The sequence below is a fragment of the Tursiops truncatus genome, chromosome 8 (genome assembly GCF_011762595.2).
Source record: "Tursiops truncatus isolate mTurTru1 chromosome 8, mTurTru1.mat.Y, whole genome shotgun sequence".
In the NCBI taxonomy this organism is placed as follows: Eukaryota; Metazoa; Chordata; class Mammalia; order Artiodactyla; family Delphinidae; genus Tursiops; species Tursiops truncatus.
This window is the reverse complement of record NC_047041.1, coordinates 33,111,560-33,133,997: the sequence shown is the minus strand read 5'-3', so window position 1 is coordinate 33,133,997 and position 22,438 is coordinate 33,111,560. Positions and strand designations below refer to the sequence as shown.

General features: G+C 36.9%; 1 protein-coding gene across 1 annotated transcript in view; it reads left to right on the top strand.

Annotated features, from left to right (window-relative positions):
* CNTN5 (contactin 5) overlaps positions 1–22,438 on the top strand; it is a 519,618-nt gene that overhangs the window by 450,237 nt on the left and 46,943 nt on the right. Inside the window, exons 17-18 of the mRNA XM_073807952.1 lie at positions 16,904–16,974; positions 19,057–19,291. Of these exons, the coding sequence (XP_073664053.1) occupies positions 16,904–16,974; positions 19,057–19,291 (306 nt within the window). The remainder of the gene's footprint in view (positions 1–16,903; positions 16,975–19,056; positions 19,292–22,438) is intronic.

The following is a 22,438-nucleotide window of genomic DNA, read 5'->3' as shown; positions in this document are numbered from 1 at the left end:
CAGGCAGCACAGATTAAAAGGGACACTAACATCCTGAGACATCCTCTCAAGTGATGCACTCTGCCTCTATTAAGTACATGTCCTGCATTTTAAAAGATGATGCTGTTCTAATGGGCCAAGTAATCTTTGAAAACCAATGGAGCTGCCTGGAAGAGAAAAGGTCTCACACTCGGGATATTGAATCAAAAGTTTTATGTCCCTTTAAAATTCTCCTCTTTACTAGAATATTCTAAATCCCAAAGCAGTTTTAGTAAAGCATTTTTACCTTAGATTGTTTCTTGCCCACACACCAAAAACGGTTAATTTTTCTTTGCAATATACTGTAGGGTATATTTTGAATTTTATGGTCATCAAAATATTCTTCATAAGCAATAAATATAAGATAAATTGGTTTAGTCAACTTATTATTTTTAGGATGTCAAAATCGTGGTACAAATACAGATTTCCCCAGCTATCTAAAAGGAAAGCATTCCTAAGAAAACTTGTAAGCCAAAATGGCATAAAATGAAGAACCAATTTTCATTTTTCACCTTTTTCATAAAAGTGAAAATCTATTCAGATTTTTTTCAGTTTGTGAAAATAGGTACTAATGTAGGTCTTTTGTAAAAAAACAAAGTGGTATAAAGCAAACTTTTGAAAAGCAAGGGATACCTGTATATGTTTGCACTTTAATGTATGTTTATATTTATTTATTTATAGTTCAATTTTCTTACAAGTTTTAGTGAGTTTGTTAGCTACAGAGAGAGAGAGAAAGAAATTTGCAAATGTGGAAATGTGTTACTATCTTCAAACCAGTATATAAGTTTGTGTTGAATACTGGGAATGCTTTCTCTACCATTTAAAAAGATGACACTCAAGAGAGAAAAATCACATTTTAGGAAATGAATTTTGAAATAAACACTCTGGTAGAAATAATAAAATATGTAAATATGAATTTAGCAAGAAAAATTCTCTCATTTAATTAATTCTCTCATTTAACTGAACTTTAATATTCTGTGTTACATATTTATAACACTAACTGATGAAAGATAAATGAAAAGGAGAGAAGATACCATTAACTATGTAATCTATAGTTTAGAAAGGTTTGGTCTTCTCTGTTCTATAAAATTTCTATTATTATTAAAGCTCTTGGTTTAAATCTCAATACCTGCAGTTTTTTATTCCAAATTATGATGAACTGATAGAGAGAGATAAAAGAAGGTGCTACCTAATACCTGTAATTAAGAGTTTGAGGTTCAGAGTTATGCAGGTCTGGATTAATGTTCCTCTCTGCCACTTACTAGCAATAAACATAGGTAAGCGATATGCATTGTTCAAGGCTCAATTTTTTCACTTGTAAAATGGAGATCATATAGCAACCTACTCCTTTGGATTATTGTGTTAAATAAGATAATGAAGGTAAAGAGTTTGGCACATGGTAAGTGCTTAACATTAGCCATTTATTATTATTATTATCATGAATTTAAATGAGTTATTACTTTATTAAATATAAATTTAAACGAAAGTAATTATGCATGTTGCTATTTTCGTATAGAGGAAACATTTTCAGGTTAAATGTATGTTTGTCAACATAGTAAGAGCCATTCAGTCTCTTGGCTTGCAGTTGCCTCCAAGACACTGTCCTGTTGAGAAGTCTCCACAGCAGACTGTGTGTCATCCATCCTGGCCCCTCAACCCACCTGAATGGTTGGGGAGTCAAGAGAGCCCTTCAGAGTGTGGTGCACAGTACAGAGCACCATGTTCCCCTCTACATCCCCCTTCTCCACCTCCATGTCTGGGCTCTCCATGCTGCTTTTCTTGTCTAGCCACCCTCATCCATAAGTGGATCATATTGTCACAACACGTAGCCATTTTCTTTGGTTCTTATAACATAGATAACACAAAAGGAGCAGAGAAGAAGAAGTGTCAAATGAAAGACTTTGCTTAAACACATTGTTGCATATTAAATAACTTTCTAGTTTCTTAGTGCATTGTAGTCTGTCCTGTCATTCCCTTTGGACTTTGAAATGGAAAATGTCACATATTTTTTGCGACACAAGGAAAAACTTTTCTACATTTAAGAGATTAATGGTCAACCAGATAAACATGACTATCAGGTAAACAATCAGATGAAAATCTTTCCTAGCCTTAGCACTTTCTGTACTATATTATGTTACAGTTAGGTAACTGGTTTACTGAGCAGACTGAAATACATAGAGTTTAAACATAAGAGTTTAATTCTTCTCCCACCATTGTTCTCCAATATGTTCCATCTCATCTCTGGCTTCAGCCTCAACTATATCCAAGGCTCTTTTAGGTACTAGGACAGTCTCATTTTCAACTATTAAAAAATTCTATACTGGGGAGGAGCTTCAAGATGACGGAAGAGTAAGACGTGGAGATCACCTTCCTCTACACAAATACATCAGAAATACACCTACATGTGGAACAGCTCCTACAGAACACCTACTGAACGCTGGCAGAAGACCTCAGACTTCCCAAAAGGCAAGAAATTCCCCATGTACCTGAGTAGGGCAAAAGAAAAAAGAAAACACAGGGACAAAAGAATAGGGACAGGACCTGCACCAGTGGGAGGGAGCTGTGAAGGAGGAAAGGTTTCCACACACTAGGAAGCCCCCCCGGGCGGAGACTGCGGGTGGCTGAGGGGGGAAGCTTCGGAGCCACGGAGGAGAGCGCAGCAACAAGGGGGGTGGAGGGCGGAGCGGAGACATTCCCGCACAGAGGATCGGTGCCGACCGGCAATCACCAGCCCGAGAAGCTTGTCTGCTCATCCGCCGGGGCGGGCAGGGCTGGGAACTGAGGCTCAGGCTTCAGTCGGATCGCAGGGAGAGAACTGGGGTTGGCTGCATGAACACAGCCTGAAGGGGTTAGTGCGCCATAGCCAGCCGGGAGGGAGTCCGGGAAAAAGTCTGGACCTGCCAAAGAGACAAGAGACTTTTTCTTCCCTCTTTGTTTCCTGGTGCCCGAGGAGAGGGGATTAAGAGCGCCGCTTAAAGGAGCTCCAGAGACGGGCGCTGAGACTGCTGCTGCAGCCACCAAGAAGCCTGTGTGCGAGCACAGGTCACTATCCCCACCTCCCCTCCTGGGAACCTGTGCAGCCCGCCACTGCCAGGATCCCATGATGAAGGCACAACTTCCCTGGGAGAACACACACCGCACCTCAGGCTGTAGCAATGTCATACTGGCCTCTGCCGCCGCAGGCTTACCCCGCACCCGTGCCCCTCCCTCCCTCCGGCCTGAGTGAGCCAGAGTCCCCGAATGAGCTGCTACTTTAATCCCGTCCTGTCTGAGCGAAGGACAGAGGCGCCCTCAAGCGACCTACACGCAGAGGCGGGGCCAAATCCAAAGCTGAGCCCCAGAAGCTGTGCGAACAAAGAAGAGAAAGGGAAATCTCTCCCAGCAGCCTCAGGAGCAGCGGATTAAATCTTCACAATCAACTTGATGTACCTGCATCTGTGGAATATCTGAATAGACAACGAATCATCCCAAATTGAGGAGGTGGACTTTGGTGGCAAGATATATACTTTTTTTCCCTTTTTCTCTTTTTGTGAGTGTGTATGTATATGCTTCTGTGTGTGATTTTCTCTGTATAGGTTTGATTTTACCATTTGTCTTAGGGCTCTGTCTGTCCGTTTTTGGATTGTTTTTTTCTTTTCTTTTCTTTTTTTTTTACTTTTCAAACTTTTTTCTTAATAATTATTTTTTTTATTTTAATAACTTTATTTTATTTTACTTTATTTTATTTTATTTAATCATCTTTCTTTCTTTCTATTTTTTCTCCCTTTTATTCTGAGCCATGTGGAATGTGGAATGAAAGGCTCTTGGTGCTCCAGCCAGGTGTCAGGGCTGTGCCTCTGAGGTGGGTGAGCCAACTTCAGGACACTGGTCCACAACAGACCTCCCAGCTCCATGTAATATCAAACGGCAAAAATCTCCCAGAGATCTCCATCTCAATGCCAAGACCCAGCTTCACTCAACGACCAGCAAGCTACAGTACAGGACACCCTATGCCAAACAACTAGCAAAACAGGAACACAACCCCATCCATTAGCAGAGAGGCTGCCTAAAATCATAATAAGGCCACAGACACCCCAAAAAACACCACCAGATACAGTCCTGCCAACCAGAAAGACAAGATCCAGCCTCATCCACCAGAACACAGGCACTAGTCCCCTCCACCAGGAGGCCTACACAACACACTAAACCAATCTTAGCCACTGGGGACAGATACCAGAAACAACAGGAGCTACGGACCTGCAGCCTGCGAAAAGGAGACTCCAAACACAGTAAGTTAAGCAAAATGAGAAGACAGAAAAACACACAGCAGATGAAGGAGCAAAGTAAAAACCCACCAGACCTAACAAATGAAAAGGAAATAGGCAGTCTACCTAAAATAGAATTCAGAGTAAAGATAGTAAAGATGATCCAAAATCCTGGAAATAGAATAGAGAAAATACAAGAAACATGTAACAAGGACCTAGAAGAACTAAAGAGCAAACAAACACTGATGAACAACACAATAAATGAAATTAAAAATTCCCTAGAAGGGATCAATAGCAGAATAACTGAGGCAGAAGAATGGATAAGTGCCATGGCAGATAAAATACTGAAATAGCTACTGCAGAGCAGAATAAACAAAAAAGAATGAAAAGAACTGAGGACAGTCTCAGAGACTTCTGGGACAGCATTAAACACACCAACATTCGAATTATAGGGGTCCCAGAAGAAGAAGAGATAAAGAAAGGGACTGAGAAACTATTTGAAGAGATTATAGTTGAAAACTTCCCTAATATGGGAAAGGAACTAGTTAATCAAGCCTAGGAAGCAAAGAGAGTCCCATAGAGGATAAATCCAAGGAGCAGTACTCCAAGACACATATTAATCAAACTATCAAAAATTAAATACAAAGAAAAAATATTAAAAGCAGCAAGGGAAAAACAGCAAATAACACACAAGGTAATCCCCATAAGGTTAACAGATGATCCTTCAGCAGAAACTCTGCAAGCCAGAAGGAAGTGGCAGGACATATTTAAAGTGTTGAAGGAGAAAAACCTACAACCAGGATTACTTTATCCAGCAAGGATCTCATTCAGATTTGATGCAGAAATTAAAACCTTTACAGAAAAGCAAAAGCTAAGAGAATACAGCACCACCAAACCAGCTTTACAACAAATGCTAAAGGAACTTCTTTAGGCAGGAAACACAAGACAAGAAAAAGACCTATGATAACTAATCCAAAAGAATTATGAAAACGGGAATAGGAACATACATATCGATAATTACCTTAAATGTAAATGGATTAAATGCTCCAACCAAAAGACATAAACTGGCTGAATGGATACAAAAACAAGACCCATATATATGCTGCCTACAAGAGACCCGCTTCAGACCTAGGGACACATACAGACTGAAAGTGAGGGGATGGAAAAAGATATTCCATGCAAATGGAAATCAAAAGGAAGCTGGAATAGCAATTCTCATATCAGACGCAATAAACTTTAAAATAAAGAGTATTACAAGGGACAAAGAAGGACACTACATAATGGTCAAGGGATTGATCCAAGAAGATATAACAATTGTAAATATTTATGCACACAACATAGGAGCACCTCAATACATAAGGCAAATACTAACAGCCATAAAAGGGGAAATCGACAGTAACACATTCATAGTAGGGGACTTTAACACCCCACAGTCACCAATGGACAGATCATCCAAAATGAAAATAACTAAGGAAACACAAGCTTTAAATTATACATTAAACAAGATGGAATTAATTGATATTTATAGGACATTCCATCCAAAAAAAAACAGAATACACTTTCTTCTGAAGTGCTCATGACACATTCTCCATGTCAGATCATATCCTGGGTCACAAATCAGCCTCGGTAAATATAAGAAAATTAAAATTGTATCAAGTATCTTTTCTGACCACAATGCTATGAGACTAGATGTCATAAAAGGAAAAAATCTGTAAAAAATACAAACACACAGAGGCTAATCAATACAATACTAAATAACCAAGGGATCACTGAAGAACTCAAAGAGGAAATCAAAAAATACCTAGAAACAAATGACAATGAAAACACTAAAACCCAAAACCTATGGGATGCAACAAAAGCAGTTCTAAGCGGGAAGTTTATAGCAATACAATCCTACCTTAAGAAACAAGAAACATCTCAAATAAACAACCTAACCATACACTTAAAGCAATTAGAGAAAGAAGAACAAAAAAAACCCAAAGTTAGCAGAAGGAAAGAAATCATAAAGATCAGATCAGAAATAAATGTAAAAGAAATGAAGGAAGTGATAGCAAAGATCAATAAAGCTAAAAGCTGGTTATTTGAGAAGATAAACAAAACTGATACACCATTAGCCAGATCCATCAAGAAAAGAAGGGGGAAGACTCAAATCAATAGAATTAGAAATGAAAAAGGAGAAGAAACAACTGACACTGCAGAAATACAAAAGAGCATGCGAGATTACTACAAGCAACTCTATGCCAATAAAATGGACAACCTGGAAAAAATGGGCAAATTCTTAGAAATGTACAACCTTCTGACACTGAACCAGGAAGAAATAGAAAATATGAACAGACCAATCAAAAGCACTGAAATTGAAACTGTGATTACAATCTTCCAACAAACAAGAGCTCAAGACCAGATGGCTTCACAGGCGAATTCTATCGAACATTTAGAGAAGAGCTAACATCTATCCTTCTAAAACTCTTCCAAAATATAGCAGAGGGAGGAACACTTCCAAACTCATTCTACGAGGCCACAATCACCCTGATACCAAAACCAGACAAAGATATCACAAAGAAAGAAAACTACAGGCCAATATCACTGATGAACACAGATTCAAAAATCCTCAACAAAATACTAGCAAACAGAATCCAACAGCACAATAAAGGATCATACGCCATGATCAAGTGGGGTTTATCCCAGGAATGCAAGAATTCTTCAATATATGTAAATCAATCAATATGATATACCGTATTAAAAAATTGAAGGAGAAAATCCATATGATCATCTCCATCAATGCAGAGAAAGATTTCGACAAAATTCAACACCATTTATGATAAAAATCCTGCAGAAAGTAGGCATAGAGGGAACTTTTCTCAACATAATAAAGGCCATATATCATGACAAACCCATAGCCAACATCATTCTCAATGGTGAAAAACTGAAACCATTTTCTCTAAGATCAGGAATAAGACAAGGTTACTCACTCTCACCACTGTCATTCAACATAGTTTTGGAAGTTTTAACAACAGCAATCAGAGAAGAAAAAGAAATAAAAGGAATCCAAATTGGAAAAGAAGAAGTAAAGCTGTCACTGTTTGCAGATGACATGATACTATACATAGAGAATCCTAAAGATGCTACCAGGAAACTACTAGAGCTAATCAATGAATTTGGTAAAGTTGCAGCATAAAAAATTAGTGCACAGAAATCTCTGGCATTCCTATATACTAATGATGAAAAATCTGAAAGTGAAATTAAGAAAACACTCCCATTTACCATTGCAACAAAAATAATAAAATATCTAGGAATAAACCTACGTAAGGAGAAAAAAGAGCTGTATGCAGAAAATTATAAGACAATGATGAAAGAAATTAAAGATGATACAAATAGATGGAGAGATATACCATGTTCTTGGATTGGAAGAATCAACATTGTGAAAATGACTCTACTACCCAAAGCAATCTACAGATTCAATGCAATGCTTATCAAACTACCACTGGCATTTTTCACAGAACTAGGACAAAAAATTTCACAATTTGTATGGAAATGCACAAGATCCCAAATAGCCAAAACAATCTTGAGAAAGAAAAATGGAACAGGAGAAATCAGGCTCCCTGACTACAGACTATACTACAAAACTGCAGTAATCAAGACAGTTTGGTACTGGCATAAAAACAGAAGTATAGATCAATGGAACTGGATAGAAAGCCCACAGATAAACCCATGCACCTATGGTCACCTTATATTTGATAAAGGTGGCAAGAATATACACTTGAGAAAAGACAGCCACTTTAATAAGTGGTGCGGGAAAAACTGGACAGGTATATGTAAAAGTATGAAATTAAGACACTCCCTAACACCATACACAAAAATAAACTCAAAATGGATTAAAGACGTAAATGTAATGCCAGACACTACCAAACTCTTAGAGGAAAACATAGGCAGAAGACCCTATGATATAAATCACAGCAAGATCCTCTTTGACCCACCTCCTAGAGAAATGGAAATAAAACCAAAAATAAACAAATAGGACCTAATGAAACTTAAAAGCTTTTGCACAGCAAAGGAAACCATAAACAAGACCAAAAGACAACCCTCAGAATGGGAGAAAATATTTACAAATAAAGCAGCTGACAAAGGATTATTCTCCAAAATTTATAAGCAGCTCATGCAGCTCAATATCAAAAAAACAAACAGCCCAATCCAAAAATGGGCAGAAGACCTAATTAGACGCTTCTCCAAAGAATATATACATCTTGCCAACAAACACATGAAAGGATGCTCTACATCATTAATCATTAGAGAAATGCAAGTCAAAAGTACAATGAGATATCATCTCACACCGGTCAGAATGGCCATCCTCAAAAAATCTACAAACCATAAATGCTGGAGAGGGTGTGGGGAAAAGGGAACACTCTTGCACTGCTGGTGGGAATGTGAATTGGTACAGCCACTATGGAGAACAGTATGGAAGTTCCTTAAAAAAATACAAATAGAACTACCATATGACCCAGCAATTCCACTACTAGGCATATACCCTGAGAAAACCATAATTCAAAAAGAGTCATGTACCACAATGTTCATTGCAGCTCTATTTACAATAGCCAGGACATGGAAGCAACCTAAGTGTCCATCAACAGATGAATGGATAAAGAAGGTGTGGCAATATATACAATGGAATGTTACTCAGCCATAAAAAGAAAGGAAATTGTGTTATTTGTAGTGAGGTTGATGAACCTAGAGTCTGTCACACAGAGTGAAGTAAGTCAGAAAGAGAAAAACAAACACCGTATGCTATCACATATTATGGAATCTAAGAGGAAAAATAAAGAGTCATGAAGAACCTAGGGGCAAGACGGGAATAAAGGCACAGGCCTACTAAAGAATGGACTTGAGGATATGGGGAGGGGGAAGGGTAAGCTGTGACAAAGTAAGAGAGTGGCATGGACATATATACACTACCAAACGTAAGGTAGATAGCTAGTGGGAAGCAGCCGCATAGCACAGGGAGATCAGCTCGGTGCTTTGTGACCGCCTAGAGGGGTGGGAATGGGAGGGTGGGGGGGAGGGAGGTGCAAGATGGAAGAGATATGGGAACATATGTATATGTATAACTGCTTCACTTTGTTATAAAGCAGAAACTAACACACCATTGTGAAGCAAACATACTCCAATAAAGATGTTTAAAAAATTAAATAAATAAATAAATAAAATAGAGAAGAGGTTATTCTCAATATTTTCAAACTACCCTATGTATTAGCCATTCAAGTATAACTAGTGGCTTGTGTGTGCTTCTTTTATTTCTTTTTTTCTTTTTAAATACTTAGTGGTCTATTTGGAACTAGGGAGTTATGAAACTGAATATCTATATCTCATGTGTATAGCTCCAAGTAGAGCTGAAATAGTAAGTTCTAATAGGTACATTTTTTTTTTCCTGCGAAGAGTTGTCTTGGAATACAATAGATATGTGTAATATTTTGATTGTTTATTGACCTCGGTGACAAAAGAGTCTGAAATAAACATCTAGTACCCAAAAAGTAACAACAACAACAAAATTCTATATTAACTTAATAAACACTTTCATCTCATATCCAGTTCCATGTTTCTGTCCCTCCATCCCAGCACAGCCTTGACTCAAGGGTTATGATTTGTCTTTTCTTTCTTCTTTCTACTTCCTCCCTGACCTTCCAACTGCTATTCTGGTCACTTCCCAGGTCAGAAAAGAAGAAAATGAAAAATGACTTCACGTGTTGTAATTTGTTGTTCTCACGTAAATGTTGAGTGCTCCAGGAGATGGCATTTGTCCACATTCTGCTTCTTTCATTCTCGGAGTACATTGGTTTCTTAAGAGACTATCCTATCTCCTAGTAGGCAGCTTCATTGGCTGTGATACCAACAGGCTTATTCAAACCTACCTTCCACAGTGTCTGCTTTGCCCATGATAATCATTTTGCATTTCTGACCTGCCAAACTCTAGAAATGCCATATGTTCTCAAGAACTATTTTGGTCTCTGCTCTAGTAGCATAGTGCAGGGCTGAGCCATCTTACATAATTCTGAAGCTCAACAGCATCCAGCCAGGATGTGAGAGGTAAGCATCTGTAATCTCATCAGCTGTTTTGCTTCTCTTGTCACTTAGCTTGAGGGGGAAATGATACTCCCACTTTGCTCCTAGAGAGAGCTGGGGATGGAGGGATATGCCACAGCACATCCATCTGCTAAGCTGACAACCTTCTTCCAAAACACTGCTTGAGCTAAAATTTTATATATATGGCTGGAGGGGGGTAATGGGAAAGGGTCATGAAATTGGTTTTCTCTATTTCCTAGTAGTTCTGTGGTTTTGTCTAGCCAACCTCATTTTAGCATCTGAGGTTACATGTGTCTCATCCCAAGTCCAGAAAAGACTCATTAAACTTCCTACTACAGTTTCTTTCCCTGTACATTACCTTCCTACTTCTGAAAGGATCTTGCTTTGTTCATATTTGTATATTCACAGTTCTTGTCCATGATAATTACTTAGGAAACTTCACTGAGTTCAAAGGTTATGGAAAGAACACAATAAAATACTATTATAAGATGGGGCTGAATTAATTTTCCCAGGGGCATGTGGGTTGGCCTTGTAAATGGCATTTAATGGAGCTTTGAAGGCCAGCCCAAATGAGACTCAGGCAGAATTATTTATAGGGGGCAATTAAAAAATCTACATACTATTGTCAGGCACTGGTGTGTACAGAGAAAAGGCATAAAACTGTGGGGTTTTTAAAGGTCTTTCTAGTCTACGCTTCTAAAAAATATATATGATATAAAAAATGTAAAGCAGTCAACTGAAATAATTGGGAAACTCTAAAAGAAAATACTATTAAATGAACATTATAACTTTCTTCAACTCAATGAGTAATTTAATTATATTAAATAAAAGAAATTGTTCTTAGTAACATTAAGAGCAGACAAAAATCATAGCAAGAAACAGACCTCTAAGACCAAATCTCAATAATTAGGAAAAAAGAAGATAATAGTATGGCTCATACAGCAGACAGTATTTTAAATCATGAAACCACTTTGGTCCAGGAAAGCCTTTTCTGCAAAATATATTCAAGAAATATATCTTCAGTTTCAGAGACACTTTGCAAACAGAGATGGTAACTTTAACAAATGCCCTTCTAAATGAAACATGGTTAATTGTTAGGCATGCCCCTTTCTGATTAATAGCAAGATGAGGGAAGAGCAGTAGAAGACTTGAGCATGAAAGACAAAAGGGTAATGAGAGGTTATCAACCCAGGAGTAAATGTGAGACACTCAAGTTAGACTTTTCCCATCTTCCTAGTCCCTATAATGCCATATACCAGTCATAAATCATGAACCATGTTTCAAGCCCTATACTAAGCCCTTGCCTTCCATTATAGCATTTAATTCTCACATCAACCCTCTAAAGCAAGCAGGCTTAGCCCCATCTTACAGATGAGAAACAGAATAAGAGAGTTAAAAACTTGTACAAGGTTATCTAATAAGTAAGTGGCAGAGTTGGAATTCTAATCCTAAACCAAAGGTGATGACTCCCAAGTTATCTTCCTCCCACCCCTCCCTTCTTCCTCTTGCCTTTTTCTTTCTCTTCATTTTACCACACGTTCCAACAAATTTTGCTCAAAGATTATTATGCCTATCCTCTGCTTCTACTTCTTTGTGGAATAAAGTTCAGAGAAAATGAGTGAATGGAAACACCTTTTATTGTCTATACGTACCTCCTGTGGTCCTGACTATTGCTATTTATGAGAAGGTTCATATATCAGAGAAATCTTACATTCTCTGAAATATCCTAGCAACGAAAGTTGTAAATCAAAAATGATATATTGCCTAGGTTTTCAAATTAAAACAAGCTGAGCCAAAACTGAAAGCACAATTCCCATGGTACTGTCGAAACTGTATTATCCAGATTTCCAAAATAACAGTCTATTTCAAGATCACATGTTTATAGATTCCTACTGAACTTAGTGTTTATCATAGAAGACAACTGTATTTTCTTTTTGAAGTAGATAATAACATTAGGTAATAGTTATAAATTACAGTTCCAGGCACTGTGATACATAATTATGAAAACCTTAAAAAGTAGGTATTATTATTATCTCCGTGAGACAACTAAAGGACAAAGTGGTTAAGAAATATTTTCAACCCATCAGCTAGAATGGTGGAACTGAGATTCAAGCCCAGATCTTTCTCAGTCCCAGAAGAATACTTTTACCACTTACACATATGACCTTAGCTACCCTATTGATAGGAATAACAGCATTATCTGAACTCTTTAGGAAACACCACTGGTATTATCTTTTTTAATTTTGGAAGCTCTTTAACTCTTTTTATAAAGTGAGCTTAGATGATAATCAGTTAACTGAAATATTTGTATGTTACATACTTCAATTCAGGTAGGAATTTTTTTTTTTTAAATTTCTCTCCTGACTCCCACCTTCACTATATTATCAACCTCCATTCCCTCCTTCCATTCTTTTGCACTTCTCTGCCCAAACCCGTTGCTGGATTTGCTCCTAAATTATGTGACCGCTCCCAGGTCTCTAGTAAAGCTGTATTATTTAATGAGCTATGTAAACATTTACTGTAATAGATTTGGAAATTTTTCAGGGAAAAAAAGAGAGATTGGTAAACGATTTCATCCTGTATTCGTTTGTTTAGTTGAATGCTAATTAAAGTATGTTTTTAGTGTGATTGACTTTGTTCAGACTATTACACTTAGGAAGAGTTCTTTGAGACTCAAGCTTAAATTCATGCACACTTAAACTAAGGTAGTACACTATATTTTAGTCACTCTGAGCATTTACAACCAAATGTATAAGATAAAAAGGGACAAGAGTCTACATTTCAACATGCCAGTTAAGACACTAAAACAGCAAGACATTTATAGATTGTTGGAAAAGTATTAATCACGTTATTCCTTCATGGAAGACTAATGTTCAAAAGAAATTCTGAAGAATAAGAGTTTAACTCATTAACCATGCATGTAAACTTGATTCTCTAAGCTAATAAGCTCATGGCATTGATCAGTAGCCAACAGAGGGAGAAAAGCATCTAGCTGCTTAATTCTAAATCAGATTTTCAATAATTATATTGAAAATAAATTTGGGTTTAGGTAAATATGTATTTCTCTGAACTCAATGAAAGCATTTATTACATGTTTGATTATATTAATTTTATGCTTCTAACAAGAATTATAGAACTTTTACAATAGAAGTGCTCTGAACAATTAAGTGAAACCTCTACATATCATGAATATGTTGTTTTAAAAATAAAATGATATAATTAAAATCAGTGTTGACTGCAGAGATAATAACTGTGAACCACCAACTTGAAAAGGAAACCAATGAGCATGGGTTCCACTGATCATCTGCATGTAATTAGGAAATTTAAGCCAATTAGAATTAGAGTACCCAATTCAAACATTGTGATCCTGACAGCAAAGCACAATGCCTGAGTTGCATCTATTAAAGACTTAGGTTTTCTTTTTGTTTGTTTGTTTGTTTTTCCAGTTTTATTGAGATATAATTGACATATAATACTGTATTAGTTTAAGGTGAACAACATAATGAATATACTGCAAAATGATTACCACAAGTTTAGTTAACATCCATCACCTCACACAAGTACATTTTCTTCTTTGTGATGAGAACTTTTAACATCTTCTCTCTTAGCAACGTTCAAATATACGATAACAGTATTGTTATCTATAGTCACCATGTTGTATATTATATCCCTAGAACTTATTTATCTTATATCTGGAAGTTCATACCTTTTGACCACATTTCCCCATTTCCCCCACCCTTCATTCCCACCTCTGGCAATCATCAATCTGTTCTCTGTTCCTACCAGTTCCATATTTTTTAGATTCCACATATAAGTCAGATAATAAAGTATTTGTCTTTCCCTGTCCAGCTTATTTCACTTAGTATAAGGACGCTGATGTCCATCCATGTTGTCTCAAATGGCAGGGTTCCCTTCTTTGTATGGCTGAATAGTATTCCATTGTATAATACACCACATTTTCTTTATTCATTGATCCATGGACATTTAGGTTATTTCCACGTCTTTAAAGCCTTAAGTTTTCTGTTAGTATTTCCTATTATATCTAGTAAGCCTTTCTTAAAAAAGAACAGTTGGTGCTTATACACATATACTATTAAAACTCAGTGAACTATAGTGCCTCTTTTGTGTCATTTATTATACATTAAAATTGGATGATCTTTATTTACATTATTTTATTTTCTTTATTTACATTTATTTATTTTATCTTCTTAAAAGGAATTAGTAGCAGTAGGAAGACTTCAAAGACTAATTTCAAATGATAAAATAAATTTTACAGAATCTAGGTCATTTATGGATAATTTGATATGGAAGTAACTCACACAGAAACAAATTAAATTTTGCTTTCTTGGTTCCTCAAAGTGGAAATTTTCACCACATTTTTCATTAGTTTCTTTTCAATTTTTTTACTCACAAAGTTAAAACTTTTGAAAACTCTAAATATTCTTTTTAAAAAATAAAAACATTATTAGACTATGGAACAATACTACCAAAGCTCCAGAAGAAAGATTTGACCTCAAATCATCACTTGAATTTCATTCTACTCATACTTCTTTAATGAGCTTCAAGAGAGAGATGTTCACAAGATAGCCTATAGCCTACTCTCCAACCCTAAGCTAGAGGTTCCAAGCATCCTCTTTTTAGATGATGTTTGAGGGCTGAATAAAATAGAAAAGGATGCTCAGTGCCTAGTCTTTCCACAAAATCCATGATCATAGGGAGGGTATTTTCAAAGAAAAATATTCAAATTCCTACATTTAGGGTATAAACTAGCAATTCCAATGTAACAGATGAAGTAGGTGGTTGTGGTAGATATTACTTGTAATATTATTTACCTGTTAATTATTGTCAGTGATGAATGTGAAGCATATGTGTGTGCATAACTTTTTATATTTTACAAACAAATGGTACTAAGAGAAACCATAGTGACACCATATCAACAAATTAACTTGCTTCTACTATTTATCTGACCATGCACTCATGGTCACAATATTCAGAACTCTGAGATTAGCCACTGAGGGTATATTTGGAAATGTGTAGCCCTACCCTTTTACACATACAGTTAAACCAGTTTTCCTCCTGTGTGCTTTACTCATACCATACACCAGAAAATGAATTTAAAACTACTACTCTATAACAGTGGTTTTGAGACATGGTGTCAAGGCAGACTGATGTGTCATAGATTGTTACATGCAGTGATAACTTATGACTACTAGTAAAAAACTCAAGTTAAGTCATCTGCCTGCTCTTCATATAAATTAAGGCATATTCACTGTTATTGCTCTAATACCATCATTCTTCTTAGTTGAATTCCTTTTGATTTCCTGATTGAGAGACAAAGGGGTATCCAATTCCATGTAATTCTGAGGGAATTCATGAGAGTGAACTCCACATATGAATAATCCTTAATGTGTATGTAACTGTGAAAAAAGAAATATTGGTAACGGCTTCTGTATATATCCTTCTACGTGTGCATGAGAAAGACAAGAACTCATGTTCACGGAGAAAAGTGTCAAGGAAATGAAATTTGGACCTGGTGAATAAATATCATCTAGTTCAATGGAGGCAATGATAGTGTTCTCTTCCACCTCCGTGGTCCAAGAAGAATTGTTTTTTTCCTTTCTAGTAGCATATAAATTCTGCATCAGTTTTTCCAGTATATAAAATGCTGTGTTAATATCTACCAGTAATTAACAGCCTTCCACTCCAAGTAGGTAATAAATGGGAGTGAATTTATTGTTTATGAGTATATCAATATTTTTTTAAAAACTATATGCTGGGATATAAAGGCAATGCTGAAGTGTAAAATTGCTAATGCAGGCTCATAGCCTAGAAAAAGATTTCTTTTAATAGTTTTCTTCATTTAACAGTTCTTCATTTGAATATATTCCCTTTCAACTACATGTTTTGTGGTTTGGTGCCGTGAAGGGGAAATTTATTCCTTTGACACATTTATTCTTTTAATAGTTTTGCATTTGAAAAAGCTTCACCAGGTATCTATATATTTTGCAGTTTGCAGAGAGGTTCATTCTTGACAGTTTTTTAAAATGTTTATTCATTTAAATAGGTTCTCACTCCATGGAACTGTTGCTAAGATTTCTTTAAACTGGAGCCACCTGGGAGTTCTAGTAAAGCAGTAAGGCTAATGTCAACCTGTGGACTTTCCAGGGACTCTGCAAGCCCTGAAATCACAGAAGATTCACATCCTCAGGAAGAAGAAAACATGTAGGATGAAATTTAACCATTAGCAGATGTCCTTGACTATAGTGTTAATTATGATTTGGACCTTAGCAACCACAGAGCATTTATACAATTGAATTAGTTTGGGGATGCAGTATGTGGCCATGAAAAATATATATCAAACTCCCCCACATATATTTGAAAGCAAGGTATTTGTCACAAACATTTTGTTTAATATTGAATAAGACCACTTTGACTTCCAAACACATTTTGATTTGTTTATTTGGGGATGTTACCTAACCAGAGTAGGGTTATGATGCATTCTTGGTGTAGGGACACTTAAATTGTACATCTATGTATTGTCCTCACTCTTGGCCCATTTTTAACGACAGTTCCAAAGACAACACCAACCAATGTAAGAGGAAGAAGTGGAAGAAGGCACGAGTTAGTCATCGCCTGGGAGGTAAGAAAGCCTACTCAGATGTCAGAACTTGTTGATTCCTTAAAAAAGAAAGTTACACATAGAGTATCAGTATTTGGTATAGAGTAACTGAGTAACTTCTGTTTAAAGGAGGTTAAGAAACACTTTGAGCATGCGTTACTCACATGAATATTTCCAAAATGAACTTTTCTCATTTTCATACCAAGTCTAAAGTGTGCCGTCCTGTCATATAGGCTGTCTCAGAATACAGTTTGAATGATTAAAACACATTGTCTCACAAATTACTTCAGATGTTTATTTGGCTTAGTTTGATATTTATTTACTTCACAATTGAATAGCACTCTTGACATATATGTAGGCTAAAACCATTGAGGTTTTCCTGGAGTTGTGACTGGGTTATCTCATTTATCTCATACAACCATCCTATTAGTGGGGATAATTTTCCTTGTTTTACAAAATTATGAAACTGATGCACAGTTTGAGTACTTTCCTGAGAAGCAGTAGAATTGGAGCTTTGAATCCAAAACCCTTATTCTTTTGTGACCCTCACTGTATGACCTCCAAAATTCCTTCTGTCAAAGGAAAGGAACAGGGGAGAAAGAGTGTGAGAGGTACATTTATTTTCCATAAAGCCACTTTCCTTCTTTAATGTTAACTTTATTATCAAATATAGCTAGGTAGCTAACAGAACAATGCGTTAGAATATGGAGATGGAAATAACTATTGGAGAAAACAACCAATCCCTGACCATCTCTAAGAACAATGATAGAATGTACAGAAACATATAGAAAAACTCCTTTCCCCAGTAAGAAATCTTCCATGAGCACATCCTCTGACCTGTTCTTCTCTTCATATGCCTCTTCTTCAATAAAACTTTATGCCTTGTTTTTGATTTCTGCAGAGGTATTAACTTCCCAATACCTGACCTTCACTGAGATCAAACCTCTCTAAACGGAATTGCCTTCCCTGTCAGTTTTATGTCTTAGTCAGCTGGGGCTGCTATAACAAAAATACTGTAGACTGGGTGGCTTATAAACAACAGAAATTTAATTCTCACAGTTCTGGATGCTGGAAGTCTAGTTCTGGAAGGCATTGGTGGATTCAGATCTGGCAAGGGCCTGCTTCCTGGTTCATAAAACACAATTTCTCACTATGTCCTCACGTGACAGAGGGGCAAGACAGATCTCTAGATTCTGTATTACAAGGTCAATAATCTGATTCATGAGTACTCCACCCTCATAGCCAAGTCACCTACCAAAAGCCCATCTCCTAGTACCATCACATTGTGTTAGGAATTCATCACATGAATTGTGGGGGAGGAAGGGGTATAAACATTTAGTCTATAGTACTTTGATATAATAGGCTTTGTCTCTTTTCCTCCACTCAATACATAGTTTTTTCTCAAATCAAAATTCAAAATAAGAAAATGTAGCAAAGATTTATTGTGTGTCTATTTGTCAAACATTGTGCTAGGCAATGTCTGGTAACTGCTCCACTGACTAACTAGTTAATGACAATTACTGTTTTCTTTGGTGTGTAATTGATGCTCATTTAAGAAATTTAAATGTAAGCCATGGAGTACAAGTCTCTTGAAAAAATTCTGTATTCTAATTTTTTCATATGTTAGTAAAGCACAACAGTAATTGAGAAAAAACTAGAAGAAAGGTCTTACATTAATTTCACCGAGATTTTCTGTGCAAAGCCCTCTGCAGAGCATTACCAGTGACAAGATTTTCCTGACCACCAGACCATATGACAGTTTTCCCCAGCATATTACATTCTAGTGTGGAATCCAAGGACCTTTGTTTCATATACATGACTAGTTCAAGCAAATTTGTTTCACTTCAAGAGTTTTCAATACTCCTGATGCTTTTCTTAAATACCAACTGATACCATTTAATTTTTTAATCTTATACCTTTAAAGCCTTTTAAATTTCCAGTGACTGTCAAGCTATTTTTCTATGTTGGCTTCCAATGTAATATAAAGATTGGAGAGTCTCTATTGCTCTAGTTATCCATAATCTTTAAAAATTTAAAAATTGGAAAGAGTGGGGGTTTTGATGAATTATTTTCCTGATATTTAATTGCATTTTTCTTCTTTAGCCAGTATCGGAAGAGTTTCAGAATGGGGAAGGCTTTGGCTATATTGTGGCTTTCCGACCCAATGGAACACGTGGCTGGAAGGAAAAAATGGTGACATCTTCTGAAGCTTCAAAATTCATTTATCGAGATGAAAGTGTCCCTCCTCTTACTCCCTTTGAAGTGAAGGTTGGCGTTTATAACAATAAAGGAGATGGACCTTTCAGTCAAATTGTGGTCATATGTTCAGCTGAAGGAGGTCAGTTTTTTTCATGCTTATTATTTTCATTTAACATTTTAATATTTTATTTTGATACATGAATGTGACACTATTGTAATATATTAGATAATACCGTTACACCAAAAGCAAAAATAAAACTTACCCATAGTCCTACTACACTTTTTAGATATATTTTTCCAAAATTTTTTCCAAATAATTTTTATTGAAAAAAATTGATCATTCCATATACTTTGCTTTATGTTCTTCACTCCCTGATGATGTATGGCAAATATCTTTCCATGACAATACAATATTAGTAACGCCTGTAGAATATTCTCTGGATGGATGGACATTTAACCATTCTTCTCTGTTTCACAATTTAGATCATTTTCTATTCTAACCTTATTCTAATTTAAATTTAGAAATTTAGATAACTTCTATTTTAATTGAAAATTTTAACTTATGTGAAATAAATTTAAATAAAGACTCCAATAACTATTTATTACTAACCTCATACACAAAACAGCCGACTGATAAGTATCAGACAGGATTTTTTGTTTGAAGTTTTTCACACATGGTATTATTAAATCCTCACAACAATCTTGTCTAATAAGCTTTATTATCCCCATTGTAGAGAAAGAGAAATTGAAGTCAAGAAAAGTTAAGGAACTTGTTAAAAAAAAGTTAAATAGTTTCTTCAATTCAAGTGCACAATTTCAATTGACTCTGCAAGTAAGTAAAATGCCTTACAGTCCCTAAACCTGACAGAAGACTGAGCTAATGTTACACCAAAGGCAGCACACATTTGACCTTCCAAATAATTATTGTTTTCTCATAAACTGACCCTTTTACTTCCTTTGTGCCCACATGTGTGACTTGAATAGCTTAAGAGAATTACCAATCTTTTTGGTATGGGGAATTCATGGTGGGGGAAATAAGTAAGGTTGTTTGAATACTGAAGCACAAAGGTAGTGTCTAATTTATGTAAGATGTAGTTTTTCAGCACTAGCTGCCTTGTATTTTATGACATAGAGCCAAATTTTAAAGCAGAAGTAGAAAATTTTTCCTAGTATAAGAATGAACAGGAAAGTGAAGAATCAAGTAATAATAAGGAACCATAGGTATTCTGATGAGATATTCATGCCCTTAGCATCTCAAGTTTCTGATGTTTTTTCAGATAGTATAGCCAGTCTCCACATTACTTATATTAACTCTTACAATCAAATATGAGGTAGGAATCTCAAGCTGCAATCTATTTTGCAGGAAACTGAGACTCAGAGAGGCTAAGTAACATTCTCAAATCAACCCAGTAAATAACAAAAGTTATAAGTAACTGTAGTAAGTGACAGGGCTGGAATTTGAACACAGGTCTGTATGACTCCAAAGCTAATGCTTTTAATCACTACCCTATACTTTCTCATCAGGAGTGTCTTTAACAATAATGTTTCATTATTGTATTATGTTAGTGTATATAATAATAATATTTTACATCATTTGTTACTCTGATATCTGTTTTGAACTACGTCTTATTCAGGAAGTGCATATTCTTGTGGTTTTAATTTATTTAACCTAACTATAAAGTGCATGGTCCCAAATGTCACATGAGATGAATTGGACAGGTGTGTACATGCTTCGTATGGTAACACCAGTGTTGCCTTTAAGAAATCCAGATTTGTACGTTCCTTGTCAACCTTTGCTTTAAAATTAAATCATAGCAGCCACCATGGGTTATTTATACTGTGTTTTCTTAAATTTGAAATGGCTTGCTTTTAGAGATTTCTCTTTCCAGCTAGATAGGAAATATGCATATTTTCTTTCAAAGACACCGAGGTTGTTGCTGTAACATATTTCACAGTAACACTTCATTTACTTTGGTGGACTGAAATATGAAAGATACCAGGCAAATTAAATCCAAATAGAGGGAGAAGCTTCAAGATGGAGGAGAAGTGAGACGTGGAGATCGCCTTCCTCCCCACAAATGCATCAGAAATACATCTACATGTGGAACAGCTCCTACAGAACACCTACTGAATCCTGGCAGAAGACCTCAGACCTCCCAAAGGCAAGAAACTCCCACGTAACTGGGTAGGGCAAAAGAAAAAAGAAAAAAACAAAGACAAAAGAATAGGGATTGGACCTTCACCTCTGGGAGGGAGCTGTGAAAGAGGAAAAGTTTCCACACAATAGGAAGCCTCTTCACTGGCAGAGATGGTGGGGGTGGTGGGGGGAATCTGCAGAGCCACACAGGAGAGCACAGCAATAGCGATGCAGAGGGCAAAGCAGATAGATTCCCACATAGAGGATCAGTGTCGACTGGCACTCACCAGCCCAAGAGACTTCTCTGCTCACCAGCTGGCCGGGTCAGGTGAGGGCAGGGCGCTGAGGCTTGGGCTTCAGAGATCAGATCCCAGGCAGAGGACTGGGGTTGGCTGCATGAACACAGCCTGAAGGGGACTAATGTGCCACAGCTAGCCAGGAAGGAGTCCGGAAAAAAGTCTGGACCTGCCTAAGAGGCAACAAGACCATTGTTTCGGGGTGCACAAGCAGAGGGGATTCAGAGCACCACCTGCCTAAACGAGCTCCAGAGACGGGCACAAGACGCGACTATCAGCACGGACGCCAGAGACGGGCATGAAACACTAAGGCTGCTGCTGCAGCCACCAAGAAGCCTGTGTGCAAGCACAGGTCACTATACACACCTCTCCTCCTGGGAGCCAGTGCAGCCTGCTACTGCCAGGGTCCCATGATCCAGGGACAACTTCCCCTGGAGAACACACGGTGGACCTCACGCTGTTGCAACGTCACGCCACCCTCTGCCGCCACAGACTCTCCCCGCATTCCATACCCCTCCCTCCCCCAGCCCGAGTGAGCCAGAGCCCCCTAATCATCTGCAACTTTAACCCTGTCCTGTCTGAGCGAAGAAGAGATGCCTTCAGGTGACCTACATGCAGAGGCGGGACCAAATCCAAAGCTGAACCCCAGGAGTTATGAGAACAAAGAAGAGAAAGGGAAATCTCTCCCAGAAGCCTCAGGAGCAGTGGATTAAATCTCCACAATCAACTTGATGTACCCTGCATCTCTGGAATACCTGAATAAACAATTATCTCAAAATTGAAGCAGTGGACTTTGGGAACAACTATATATATATTTTTTTTTTTCCTTTTTCTCTTTTTGTGAGTGTGTATG